The 15119-nt window shown below is 43.6% G+C and overlaps 1 protein-coding gene across 1 annotated transcript in view; it reads left to right on the forward strand.

The window, feature by feature from the left end:
• map6a (microtubule-associated protein 6a) overlaps positions 1–15119 on the forward strand; it is a 45896-nt gene that overhangs the window by 13783 nt on the left and 16994 nt on the right. The window contains exon 2 of the mRNA XM_072576804.1: positions 5707–6113. Coding sequence (XP_072432905.1) covers positions 5707–6113 — 407 coding nt within the window. The remainder of the gene's footprint in view (positions 1–5706; positions 6114–15119) is intronic.

A 15119-nucleotide genomic window follows, 5' to 3' on the forward strand; every position in this document is an offset into this window, starting at 1 on the left:
AGGGTTGGACTCATTGCCTACTGTTCAGAAAGTCCCACCCGTGAAAAAACTCTAATCTGCCATCCTTATCTGGCCTACATGTGACTCCAGACCCACAGCAATGTGGTTGACTCCTAACGGGCAATTAGGGATGGACAAGAATTGCTGGCCTAGACAGCAACGCCCTCATACTGTGAATAAATAAAACAAATATACTTATTCTAGTGGGCAGCACAGTGGCTCAGTGGTTAGCACTGCTGCCTCACAGCACCAGGGTCCTGGGTTTGACTCCACTCTCGGCGACTGTCTGTGTGGAGTTTGCACATTCTCCCCGTGTCTGCATGGGTTTCCTCCAGGTGTTCTGGTTTCCTCCCTCAGTCCAAAAAGGTGCAGATTAGATAGATTAGCCATGGTAAATACAGGGTTAAAGGGATAGGGTGGGGAGCTGGGTCTGGGTGGCATGCTCTTTGGAAGGCCAGTGGGGACTTGATGGGCCAAATGGCCTGCTTCCACACTGCAGGGATTCTACAAAACACCGGGTATCGACCATAACCTGTGTGGAGGGGCAACGGCTTCTTACGTTTTAAAAGTTACTCACGGGATGAGGGTGTCGTTGTCTGGGCCAACATTTGTTATCCCTCCCCAGGGTCATTTAAGAGGCACCACTTTGCAGTGGGTCTTGACTAAATTGTAGCATGGCAGTTTCCTTCCCGCAAGGCTGTTCGTGAACCAAATGGGCTTTTCCAACATTTGAAAATGGTTTCATAGTTATCATAAGACTCCTAACACCAGATTTATATTGAATGCAAATTCCACCTTCTGCGTGGTGAGATTCAAACCCAGGTCCTCAGAACATTAGCTGGGTCTCTGGATAATAGTCCAGTGATAATATCACGAGGACATCACCTCCCCCAGTTCTGTTTTCTGTACTGCACTCCATCCATAATCTTATTTTCAGTGATAATCATCAAATACTCCACAATGCAGACATGAAGTAATTCACTGACAAGCTTCTCAAAGACAATTTCCAAGGATTACAGGAAGCATGGTCATTAATTCTTAAGTAATACACTGTATTCTTCCTCCCCTGCTCTCACTGAACCACATAGGGTTCCTGATGAAGGGCCTTTGCCTGAAACGTCAATTTTCCTGCTCCTCGGATGCTGCCTGACCTGTTGTGCTTTTCCAGGACCACTCTAATGTAAACTCGGGTTGCCAGTATCTGCAGTCCTCACTTTTGCAACATAGGGTAACAGCTTAATGAGACATGAAGCCTCCATACTGACCTAAACCAGAAGTGTTTAGTAAATTCTTTAACCCTTCTGATATTATGACATGATACTTGAGTTGGTCAATCTCCTTAATTAAACCCCAGCTTGTCTCTTGTGGAATCTTCCTGGACTGGAAGCAAGGAAGTTTGGAGGTGGGGGGGTGGGTGGTTTGTGGCAGCTTAATAGCATCAAAAGTCACAAGTCAGAATACCAGGGCAGGATGAATATTTCTAATTAGGTTTCCAGGATTTTAAAGATGGTGGTGGGGTGGGTGGGGAGACCTAATTGCATATCATGCATGATAAAAACCTTCTGAATAATGCTCACCAGACCCAAAACATTAACTTTTATCTCTCTTCACAGATGCTGCTTGACCTGCTGAGCTATCCCAGCAATGTCTGTTTTTATTGTAAATCATGCATGCTCAATAAAAGGCCAACTTCCCAGAATTAAGGCCCCCTTCCCAATTATGTTCTCCATGAGCAAGTAATATGGTCTTTCTGACTCCCAATTGTTTACAAGAGCTGTGCAAAGGGATCTTGTGGTGCATTGGTAATGTCCCTACCGCTGAGAAAGAACAGGTAAAAACAATGACTGCAGATGCTGGAAACCAGATTCTGGAGTAGAGTGGTGCTGAAAAAGCACAGCAGTTCAGGCAGCATCTGAGGAGCAGGAAAATCCGACGTTTCGGGCAAAAGCCCTTCATCTGAGAAAGAATGCCTGGATTCAGATCCTACCTTAGGCACGTAGTACCTAGCATTTAGAGTCATAGAGTCAAAGAGATGTACAGCATGGAAATAGACCCTTTGGTCCATACAGACCAGATTTCTGAACATGTTGATTTGAAAAGACATATGCAGCAGGCAAGGTACTGTTCCTTGAGTTTGGAGTGAATAGCCAGTGCTTTGACCTCTTTTGGGACAGCTTGTCTAACCCATGCCTGGATTGATATCAGGCACAGGTAGTCGAAGTTGCACAAGTCATGTTAAATGACATGGGTGGGGGAGGCTAGATTATTATGGGCATGGGCCCAGAGATTTGCCAAGGTTGGATATATGCCCGCCAATGGTGGCAGCCTCACTACGAGAAGGTGTAAGGGTCAGTATGTTCAATAGCACTGTGACCTCCGAGAGTCTGAGTGATGCTCCTGATTTGCAGGGAATGAATGCCTCTGTGGGTCCCTTCAAATGAGGTGCCAGGACCTTTGGCCCAGTGAGGCAATAGTCATCCTCCCACCTGCATATCTAATGAGCTGAAAACATGAAAAAACTGATCTCACCCCCTGCACCAGATTGATGGGTACTTCCATCCCCACTCTCTGTCCTACTCTGCAAAATACAAGGTTTGATACATAAATCATCTGAACCCTTCATTACATCCTAGCTTGGTCAGTCAGTGCTGGGTTTAAAACCTTTCAAATCCTGGAGGAAAGGAAATGCTCGCCGTTCCATCGAACCTTACAATATACTACCTTCTCATTTCAAAGGACATAGACACAAAGGCTGACCATTCGGCCCCCATGAACATGTTATATTATACAATCAGATGACTGAGGGATAACTTTTTCACTGGGAGGTGAAACATAAACATTATTGCTTTTCAAGTTTGGGCTTTCAAGTATGGAACAAGCTGCCAGAAGAGTTGGTGGAGGCTGGTACAATTACAGCATTTAAAAGGCATCTGGAAGGGTATGTGAATAGTAAGGGTTTAGAGGGTTATGGGCCAAATGCTGGCAAATGGGACTAGGTCAGATTTGGATGTCTGGTCAGCGTGGATGAGTTGGACTGAAGGGTCTGCTTCCGTACTGTATGACTCTATGGACTCTATAGAGTCTGATCTGTATCTTAACTCAATCCCCTGTAAACCTAGCTTTCTTATCAAGCAATACTCTATCACCTTTGGGTTTGAGTTAATTCCCAGTTCTGACAGCTGGTTCATGGTGATTGAGTTCCAGATTTCCATAGCTCATTTTGTGAGTAAGTGCTGCTGAATGGCCAAGCTGTAATATTCGGTTTATCTCCCTTGACCATCATTGGATGAAGTACCTTTGCTCTGTCTACTTTATCAATTCCTTTAACTATCTCAACGCCTCAATCTTTTAACTTTGAAGGAGTGTAAGCCTGGTTCAGGCAATTGGTAAGGGAGGTGGTTGCATACTGGTAATGTCACTCAGTTAGAAATTCAGAAATGAAAACAAAAATTACTGGAGAAACTCAGCAGGTCTGGCAGCATCTGTGGAGGGAAAGCAAAGATAATATTTCAAATTCAATAACTCTTTCTCAGAGCTGCGATAGCATTAAGTTTATGGTAAGAACACAATTCCAACATCTGCAATTCTTTGTTTTATTCTAGAGATCTAGATGTCCAAGCTAACGCTGTGGTGTCACAAATTCAAATACCACTGTGGAAGACCACAGAATTTAGCCTCAATTCATAGCTAGCAGGGGTTAGTAATGTTAAGGACTATTGTTCAGATCCTGGCTAATGTTATTATGAAACAAGTCAGATTCAAGACTATAATGTTGCTTGATAGATTATATTTTGCTTGCTTTGAATATGATGAAGTATTCTCTCACTGCAACATAAACATTATTGTTTTTCAAGTTTGGTTTTAACATTAAAACAGAAGATTATTAAGTAGAGGAAATTAAGATAAAATAGATTGGACCAAAGCTTTATATGATATGCTTTTGAAAATATTGAAATGCACAGTAGAAATATAGTTCATAAACCCCAAATTTGGAGTTGCCAGTGTTGGACTGGGGTGGACAAGGTCAGAATTCACATGACACCAGGTTATAGTCCAACAGGTTTATTTTAAATCACAAGCTTTTGGACCCTTCACCCGCTGAAGGAGCAGCGCACCAAAAGCTTGCAATTTCAAATAAATCTGTTGGACTATGACCTGGTGTCATGTGAATTCTGACCATAAATCCCAAAGGCAGTCTTGCATAGTGCTCGCAGCAGAGAATGACATTTTTGTCTTTTAATACCTCAATAGGTATACATTAACTGTGACTTCAACTCCCAGAGATACTTGTAGCTGCTTCCTAGAGCAGTCATACACCTGAGCTTAAACTTTCTCAGCTTCAAATAACCTCTTACGGGCTTTATCTAGAGAATTATGGTCTGGAACTATTACTTCTGAACCTAAGGCTGTATACTTTCTGAATTTCTCCTTTTCTCAGTAGCCCTGTTCTATACATCCATCGTTATCCAAGAGTTCTGCAAAGCTGCCCCAAGCTAAAGAAAAATTTTAAACCATTTTTTCAGCCATGGGTGTTTCCCCAAGCTTAAAAAGGTCCAGAAACATTGACTAGAAAGCTTGTGGTACTACTCAGTGTACCTTGATCATTTGTAAATTCTCCTAATGTAAATAAAACACCATTAGTCCAGCAAAGCATGTCCACATTATGTTTTATAGATGCAACATAGAAAGCTTCCTATCTGGATGCATCACAATGTGTTTGGCAACTCTCTTCCAAAGATCACAAGAAACTACAGAGAGTTGTAAACATATCCCAGTCCATCACACAAGCCAGCTTTCCATCTATTGATGCCATCTACACTTCCTGCTGCCTCGGGAAAGCAGCCAGCATCATCAAAGACCCCTTCCACCTCAGTTTCACTCTCTTCCACCTTCTTCCATCAGGCAGAAGATATAAAGTTTGAATACATTTATGAATAGATTCAAGAACAGCTTCTTCCCTGCTATTATCAGACTTTTGAATGGACCTCTCAAAGTTTAACTTAATATTGATATCGCTCTCTGTGCACCTTCTCTACAGCTGTAATATTATATTCTTCTCTCTGTTCTATCATCCTAATGCACTTCATATGGTATGATCCGCCTGCAATGCATGCAAAACAAAACTTCTCACTGTACCTAGGTACATGTTACAATAATAAATCAAAGCAAATCAGACTATCACTCTCAAGCTGTTTTGAAAGAAATCACCAAGTTAATCATTAAAACCTTCAGGCACACAGCAAAACCCATATGTCACTAATTCAAATGTAAAAATCCAAAATTAAAAATAAATTAAAAGACTTATAAATCACACACCCTATGTCATATTACCATTAATTGTTGTGTTTATTAAAAACCCTCTCATGTCCTTTAGGAAAGGAAATCCACCATCTTTACCTGGTCTGGCCTACATGTAACTCCAGACCAAGAACAATGTGGTTGACTGACGGCCTGAAGCCTGACTACCTCTGAAGGTGGCCAATAAGTAACTTAGTGCAGGGGACAATTAAGAATTCACAGGAAGCGCTGAATTTCACATTGATGTCCACATCCCAAGAAGAAGAAGCAAAATGTCCAGTTAGTCTTGTACTTTTAGCCTCAGTGAGAAACCAGTGAAATAAAGAACTGTAAAAAGCATGTTTGCTGTTGATGTGCCAATGCTGCCAATGAGCTAATCTATGTCTTTTTAAATTCTGGGACACTCAGGCATCTGAAGCAGCGACCGAAGTTGTGTCAGCATCTGTGAGTGCCAAGGCAGCATCACGGCGGGAGTCGGTCATGCGGCAGGATTATCGCCCTTGGAAGGTGCGCCCGGAGCCCAGCTGTAAGCCCAAGCAGGAATACACACCAACGGACACACCCTTTGAGAAAGAGACACAGTACAAGAAGGATTTCAAAGCCTGGCCCATCCCCAAGAGGAGCGACCACCATCCCTGGATACCAAAGGGGGAGAGGGGCAGCCAGACACCAGTGCCCACCAGAGAAGAGCCATCAGGTTCAATGGCAACCCCTGTAGCACTGCCAGTAGTGGGTCATGATCCAGCAAAGGGCAAGGTGGCGGATGCTCTAAACAGGCAGATCAAAGAGGAGAGAGGGACCAGCACCTCTTACAGGTAACGGATCAAACCGCAGTGAGATTCCTTTCACTGTGGGAGTTCTCAGTCATTCCAAAAGGGTTGATGCAGGTAGTGTCCCTACTTCCAAATCAGGACGCCTGTGTTCAAGTCCAGAGGCATCCAGAAGCGTGCAATAAAACCCCATTGAAAGGTTGATTCAAAAATATCTGCAAGCACCAGGCGGTTATGCTTCAGTTATACAAGCTGAGACCAGCTCTGGAGTACTATGTACAGTATAGAACATCTTCTTATAGGAAGCAATGGGAATGCACTGGAAACAGTTCAGTAAACCTTTACCAGGCCAGTTTCCAGAATGGGAGATTGTATTGTCTTGCATTATTGTTCAGGATCAGCTTATACCTACTGGAATTTAGAAGAGAGGAAAACTTTTTTAAAACATGTGAAATCCTCAGAGGTCTTGACTGGATGAGGGTGTTTATCCTGGTGGGAGAATTGCCCTGTAAATTGGCTGAGTAAGCCACTCAGTTCAAAGGACAATTGGGATGGGAAACACATGCTGGCCTTGCCAGTGACAGCCATTGCCTATGAAAGAGTAAAGGAAAATAATTTCATCCTTTGAATGTAAGATGAAGTGACAGAATCTGTTTGACGTTAAGTGTGACAATAGCAAATTCTAACTCCATTCATCCACTTTGACTTAATTCCCTTCAGTAGTCCTGTCTATCAGATTGAGGGTTAAACAATGAAGTCATGAGGACACCTTTCATAAACCTGAGTTTTGTTTCCTAGAGTAAACCGAGAGGTGATCTAACTAAGGTGTGTGTGGAAAACGTGTTGAGAGGTCAGAGACAGAGAAGGCATTCACCTGGTGGAACTAGAAATCTAGATTGACACTCAGTGCAGTACTGAGGGAGTGCTGTACTGTCAGACTGCTTTGTTAAACGGAGGAGGATCTGGGCTTAAAATTAAAGTGGGGCCACTGTCCCTAGAGCACAGGAAATTAAGTGGAGATTTAATGGAGCTGTTCAAAATGATGATGGGTTTCAACACAGTAAATGAAGAGTAATTGATTCCATTGGTGTGAGACATGGTTATAAGAGAATCACTGACATAGATAATTGGCAAAAGAACCAGAGGAAGTCAAAGAGAATGATTTGGATCATCAATAGGATGCTGGGAGCAGATTGCAACTTTGAAAAAGGTTTGCACAGTTCAGGGAAAGAGCAAGGAAGTGGAACTAACTGGACAGGTCTTGCAAAGAGCCAGCAGAGATGCAATGGGTCAAATGGCCTCCTCTGTGCTATACCAGAGGATCACAGAAGTGTTGCAGCACAGAAGGAGGCCATTCTGCCATCGTGCTTGCACCAACTTGTTACATGGGCGTACATACGATTCAATGTTTGAGTGCATCTGCTGGATGTTTGAAAGGTGCCTCACTCTCCTTTCATCACTGAGGGATTAATATAAATGACAAACATGAAGGGATAAATGAGTTTTCCTTGACAGATGGTCCTTTGTAAATTACATTTTGAGCTGCTTCTACCGACTTAGCAGAGACTGATTGTCTGTCAATGTTGACCAGCTGGGCCCTAGTTATGAAATATGGGTCTGGATGCTGAGAATTCTACTCAGTGGGTAGTTCCCTCAGCTCAAAATCCAATGTTTGGGGGTTTGAGCTTCACTTCAAAGACTAGAAAATAAAACAAAATCTAGGCTGAGGGTATGCTATACTGTCACCAATGTTGTCTTTCCAATCAGGCATTAAACTGAATAGACATCTCCTCTTTCAGGTCTGTGTAAAGGATCCCACTGCAACACTCAGAATAAAGTATAAAGGAGCTCTCCCTGGTATTGTAGCTGATATTTATCTCAACGCCACTAAAACAGTCATTATTGCATTGTTGGTTGTAGGGTCTTCCTGCACTGAATCAATGTGATTTAAACCCTATCTGCAGTAATTACATTCAATCCTGGGCACCATACCGTCTGAAGAGAAGGCTGCACAGATACAGGAGACTGTTAAACAAAGATGCTGGAAATCTGAAACTAAAGCAGAAAAGAGTGACCACTGAACCCAAAACTTTGACTTTACTTGTTCTCTCCACAGATGCTGCCTGACCTGCTGAGCTTCTTCAGTAGTTTCGCTGAGGGTGCAGGGGAATGTTACTGGAGTTTCTCAGTTATCTTATGAGGACAGGTTGTGTAGTCTAGGCTTATATTGCATTAAGGCAAAATGGCATAGTTGTACAATCGCTTGGCTCGTTTTTTTTATTCATTCATGAGGTATGGATGTCACTGGCTGGGTTGGCGTTTATTGCTTATCCCAAAGTTGTCCGTGAGAAAGTGGAGCTGAGTTGCCATCTTGAACTGCTGCAGTCTACCTGCTGTGGGTTGACCCACAATGTCCTAAGAGAATTCCAGGATTTTGACCCTGCGATACTGAAGGAACAATGATATATTTCCAAGTCATGATGGTGAGTGAATTGGATGCATACTTGCAGGTGGTAGGTTTTCCATATCTCTGCTAGGCTTGTCCTTCAAGCTGGAAGTTGTCATGGATTTAGAAGGTACTGTCTGAGGATCTTTGGTGAATTTCTGCAGCACACACTGCTGCAAATTGACTTTCAGTGGGGGAGGGAGTGGGTGTTTGTGGGTATGGGGCCGATCAAGCGGGCTGCTTTGTCTTGGATGGTGTCAAGCTTCTTGAGTGTTGTTGGAGCGGCTCCCATCCAGACAAGTAGGGAGTACTCAATTGTACCCCTGACTTGTGCCTTGTAGATGGTGGGAAGACTTTGGGGAGTTAGGAGGTGAGTTACTCGCTTCGACTCTGACCTACTCTTGTTTATGTAGTGTGTCCAGTTGGATTCCTAGTCAATGGTAATTCCATAATGTTGATCGTGAAGGATTCAGTGATGGTAACATCATTGAATGTCAAGGAGTAATGGTTGGATTGTTTCTTACTGGTGATGATTATAGCCTGGTATTGGTATGGCACAGTAATCCCATGGCCCAGGCTAATGTTATGAGAGCTGGGGCTCAAGTCACATGTGGCAGATGCTGGAATTCTAATTCAATGAAGAAATCTTGGAATGGAAAATCATCATAGAGATTTGTTTCAAAAACTCATCTGGTTCACAAATGTCCTTCAGGAAGGGAAATTTGCCGTGGTTACCTAGTCTGGTCTACATGTCACTGCAGCCCCACAGCGAGGTGGTTGACTCTTAACTGCTAATTGAAGAGATTCAATCAGTTCCAGGAATGGGCAACAAATGTTGCCAATATCAGTGATGCACATCTCCCTTGAAAGAATAAAGACGAATAGACAGAGAAGATTAAGATCTAAGAATATTTTCAGTAAGAGTTCAGACAAGGGACCAATGAAAGTTGGGTCCTTCAGGCTGCATTCCTCACTTGGTTAGAATCACAGAATTTTACAGTACAGAAGGAGGCCATTCGGTCCATCGTGTCTATACCAGCTCACGATAGAGCTACTCAGCTAGTCCCATTTCTCTGTCTCCGTAACCCTCTAAATTCATTCCTTTCAAATCTAGACCCAGCTCTCTTTCTGAACCCTCCTATAGAATCTGCCCCACCACTCTCCCAGGCAGCGCATTCCAAATCCTAACAACAATCCTAGCTCTCTTGCTGATCCTTCTTTAATCTATCGAAATTGATTAAAATATTGAACACCTCAGAAGGGTCTCCTCTGAATTTTCTCTGTTCCAAGGAGAATAAACCCAGTTTCTCTAATCTTGCCTTATATTAATATCTCTTATTCCAGGAATTATTCTAGAAAATCTCCTTTGCACTGTCTCTGGGGTTTTATCATCCATAGTTCTGAGATGAGGACAGATTATTTTTCTTTGAGTTTACTGAACCTTTGGAATTCCTTAGTACAGAGGGCATGTGGAAGCTGAGTCTTTGAGTATGTTTCAGATAGAGACTGATAGATTTCTGATTACTAGTGGGGTACAGGGTTATGGAGATGGAGTGGGTAAAACCATTGACATGTTCAATCAGCCATGATCATATGATCATATTGAGTGGCAGGGAAGGCTCAATGGACTGAATGGCCTACTCCGGTTCCTTTGATCACACAAGTTGTGGAAATCCATAACTTTCTCCCTCCAGAATGTGTGTGTGTGTTTGTAGAGGGGTTGGGGTGATGCTGCAAACTACTGACAGTACAAGACTGGGGGAATCATGGTGGCGCAGTGGTTAGCACTGCTGCCTCACAGCACCAGGGACCTGGGTTTGATTCCAGCCTCTGGTGACTGTCTGTGTGGAGTTTGCACATTCTCCCTGTGTCTGTGTGGGTGTGCTCTGGGTGCTCCAGTTTCCTCCCAAGATGTGTTGTTTAGGCGATGCTAAATTGCCCATAGTGTCCAGGGATGTGTAGGTTAGATAGGGGTAAATAGGTCGGGGTGGGTTACTCTTCAGAGGGTTGGTGTGAATTTGTTGGGCTGAAGGGCCTGTTTCCACACTGTAGGGGTTCTATACCATGCTAAAGGGTATAAACTCCACTGGGTATGCAGAATTGAGACACAGATTAGCCACAGTTTACCTGAATGGCTGATTGAACAGGCTCAAATCTGAATGGCCAATGTTCCCCTGACAGAAAATAGAGAACAAAATTAATTTTAGAAAAAAAAAACATTTTAATAACCGAAGGGTAAATGCTGTGATGTAACAGATGCTTCATGTGGCGCTGTGCCTGAATCTATTTCAAGACTTGGTGAATGCGTGAGGATTCCTGAGATACATGCGTATGCAGCAGTGAAATAGGCAGCCCATCACACCCACTTATTATCCAATCAGACCCCATGGATTTAATTAGTGGTGTTGTTCAGGCAGCCCAGCAACTTGTTGTTATTTTGCCCATGTGAATAATTTTTTTAAAAACTCTTGAATCTAGGATCAGAAGGCCTCCAGTGCTCCAGCTGGACAGCGTGGGATTGGGAAGAGCTGTCCTCAATCTTATGTCAAGGCACCGAGCTCTGTCTTTGATGATGTGTACAGAACAAATGTTTAGAGGAAAATGTTGCAGCCTTAGAGGTGGTGGTGCGGTGGCTCAGGGACCCGGGTTTGATTCCACCCTTGGGCGACTGTCTGTGTGGAGTTTGCACATTCTCCCCGTGTCTGTGTGGGTTTCCTCTGGGTGCTTCTGTTTCCTCCCACAGTCCAAAGATGTGTAGGTTAGGAGGATTGGCTGTGCTAAATTTCCCCTTAGTGTCCAGGGACATGTAGGCTATATGGGATATGCAGGGTTACAGGGTTACTGTGGGATGCTCTTTGGAGGGTCAGTATAGACTTGATTGGCTGAATGGCCAGCTCCCGTGCTATAGGGATTCTACAGGCCTCCTGACTTTATCAAGGTCAGTGTTCATACATCTGAGAGCACCCTCATTATATTCAATCACAGGTAAAACATCGCTGACCAGGCCAGCATTTATTGTCTGTCCCTAGTTGTCAACACTGAGCCTATGGTTAGACACAATCAGAGTGCAGGGACAAGTATAGCTAATCACCTCAAACAAAAACAGCGATTTCTGGAGAAACTCATTGGTGCATCACTGGAATCCAAATGTTAACTTTGCTTTATCTCCAAAGATGCTGCCTGACCTGCTGAGTTTCTCCAGCAATTTCTGTTTTAGATTCCAAGCACATCAGCTGCTTCCTAGTTTGATATAAAGACAGTAGTGTTTCCTTCCTTCAAAGACTTTCGTGAAAGAATGGGTGGATTTTTTACCGAAATCATCAATGATCACTATTTTATCTTCAGATTTTTGTTGAATTGAAATTTTGCCTTCCACTGTGGTGAGACTTGAACCTACATCCCAAGAATATTAGCATAGGCCTCTGGTTTAGTAATCAGCCAGGTAATAACTGAGTGTTGCTGGTTTGATACCTCCTTTGTACCCGGATATTAATTTGCTACATTTTCCATTGTCTGTTTTAGATGCTAACAATGATGGAGGTGAGTACAATTTTGTCATTGAAGAAACATTTGGACAGATACGTGGATGGGATAGGTATGGAGGGATACGGATCATATGCAGGGAAACAGGAATAGTTTAATTGTGAAAACTGGGTGGCATGAACAAGTTGGGCTGAAGGGCCTGTGACTCAGATAAACATGGGAACATTTTTAATAATTCCATTTCTGCATCAACTTTTATGAAATTTTATCGAGCATAATTGACGAGACCGGTATTTGTTGCCTTTCCCCAACTGCCCCTGAACTGAATGGCTTACTAGATCATTTCAAAGGGCAGTGAGGTGTCAGCCACTTTGATGTGGGTCTGGAGTCACATGTAGGCCAGACCTGGAAAGGACGGCAGACCCTCCCTCAAGGGACATTAGTGAACTAAATGGGCTTTTAACAATTGATGATGGTTTCACAGTCACCTTCAGGAGTGAGATTTCCATTTCAGATTTTATAATTAAATGGCTAGTTGACAACTCCAGGATGTGGGCGGCATGGTGGCACAGTGGTTAGCACTGTTGCCTCACAGCGCCAGAGATCCGGGTTCAATTCCCGCCTCAGGCGACTGTCTGTGTGGAGTTTGCACATTCTCCCTGTGTCTGCGTGGGTTTCCTCCGGGTGCTCCGGTTTCCTCCCACAGTCCAAAGATGTGCAGGTCAGGTGAATTGGCCATGCTAAATTGCCCGTAGTGTTAGGTAAGGGGTAAATGTAGGAGTATGGGTGGGTTGCGCTTCGGCGGGGCGGTGTGGACTTGTTGGGCCAAAGGGCCTGTTTCCACACTGTAAGTAATCTAATCTAATCTAAATGAGGATCAATGGTGAATTTGAAACTTCCATCTACAGGGCAATGGAGTGTTGAGGAATGAGGGAAGATCTCATAGAAGCACGTAAAATTGCAACAGACCTAGGCAGGAAATGCAGGAAGGATGTTCCCGATGATCAGGGAGACTAAGGATATGGTACAGTGGCTCAGTGGTTAGCACAGCTGCCTCACAGCACCAGGGACTGAAGTTCAGTTACAATCTTAAGTGACTGTCTTTGTGGAATTTGCACATTCTCTCCGTGTCTGTGTGGGTTTGTTCTGGGTTCCTCTCACAGAATAAAATCATGCAGGTTAAATGCATGGGCCATGCTGAATTAACCAGTGTCCAGGTATGAGCAGGTTAGGTGGGTTAGACATGGGAAACACAGGGTTACAGGGTTAGGATAGGAGCGTAGGTCTGGATGGGATGACCTTCGAAGCGTTGCTGTGCACCCAATGGGCTTGTTTTCACACTGTAGGGATTCTATGCTACGGGGTAGGACATTTAGGACTGTGCTGAGGAGAAATTTCTTCATCCAGTGAGTGGTGAGTCTGTTAAAATCTCTGCCACAGAAAATGGTTGGGGCCAAAACATTGAGTAATTTCGAGAAGGAATTGTATATATTTCTTAGAGAAAGTGAGGAAAAGGTTTTATGATCAGCCATGATCATATTGAATGGTGGAGCAGGTTTGAAGAGCTGAATAGTCTGCTCATCGTCCTATTTTCTTTATTTCTAGAACAGGATTCTACTGGATTAACTAATCCACTAACATTATCATGTTATCATCATCATCTCGCTTATATATTTGAACTTGCCATTGTTTGCCTGAGTACTGCTTAGGATTTTCACTGACCATCTCAGATCATTGAAGTCTGGGATCAGATCTCTTGTTCCTTTTTCACAAAATTTGTTTCTACCTTTTGTGAATATCATTCGGTTTTCCAAAGCCCATCAGGTTGGGATTAATATCATTGAACGCTAAGCTGATGGGTTCAGATGGGCTTGCATGGTTATGAGCAGTGGTGAAGGATGTTTTTGAGGTCCTGGTGAATGGAGAGATCTTCATTTTCCTGAAAGCAGTGGAGTTCACTCAGAGCAGCAACATCATGGCAGATGGCTGGCAGTGGACAGTGAAGAATGACGGCCCAGGCAGTAAGGATGCTGAGGGTCAATTTGAAAATTCCAGTTACCCACTACCTAACTCAGCCCATTTGGAGATCAACAAGTCAAGTGCAGTTACTTCACTGTCACACCAGTGCACTATACTCAACTGCAGAGCTACAAAGAGCTCTCGCTGATGATTAGCTGCCCCGATATCCCTTTCTTTATTGGCCGGTTTCTGGGACAAGTTCAACATTGACTTCACTGCAGTGACTACCTTCTTAGGGTAAATATGGAGGTGGGAGATGTGGTGTTGTGGTAGTACTGTTATTGATCTCATGATCTAGGGACATGAGTTTAAGTCTTACCATAGCAACTACAGACTCAAAATGCATTTAATTAGGTGCAAGTAGATTTGCATTTTTTTTTCATGGGTTTGGGTGTTGCTGGCAAGACCAGCAATTTTCGTCCACCCCTGATTGCCCTTAACTGAGAGGTCATTTCAGGGAGCAGGTAAGAGTTAGATGCATGGAGGACATTGGTGAATCAGATGGGTAATTACATCAGCCGATGATTGGATCACTGTGTGCAGGCAATGACCACCTCTATCAAGAGAGCATCTGACCATCGCCCCTTGGCACTGGGCCCACACACTTAACCGTCAACCATGCCACTTCTATTCTGCTGAATCTCAGAAAACTGAATGGAATTCAGAGTTATAGAGTCATTCGTCATGGAAACAGACCCCTTTCGTCCATGCCAATCAGATATCCTGTATAAGTCTAGCCCCATTTGCTAGCATTTGGCCCATATCCTTCTAAACCCTTCCTACTTAAATGCCCGTCCAGATGCCTTTTAAATGTTGCAATTGTACCAGCCTCCACCACTTCCTCTGGCAGCTCATTCCATACACGCACCACCCTCTGTGTGAAAAAGTTGCTCCTCAAGTCCCTTTTAAATCCTTCCCCCTTCACCTATGCCCCTCTGGTTTTGGCCTCCTCCACCCTGGAGAAACGACCGTGTCAATTTACCCTACTCATGCCCCTCATGATTTTATAAACTTCTATAAGGTCCTCTCTGAGCCTCCAGCACTCCAGGGAAAATGGTCCCAGCCTAACCAGTCTCTCCTTATAGCTCAAACCCTCCCATCCC

This window comes from Chiloscyllium punctatum, chromosome 9 (assembly GCF_047496795.1).
Source record: "Chiloscyllium punctatum isolate Juve2018m chromosome 9, sChiPun1.3, whole genome shotgun sequence".
Lineage (NCBI taxonomy): Eukaryota > Metazoa > Chordata > Chondrichthyes > Orectolobiformes > Hemiscylliidae > Chiloscyllium > Chiloscyllium punctatum.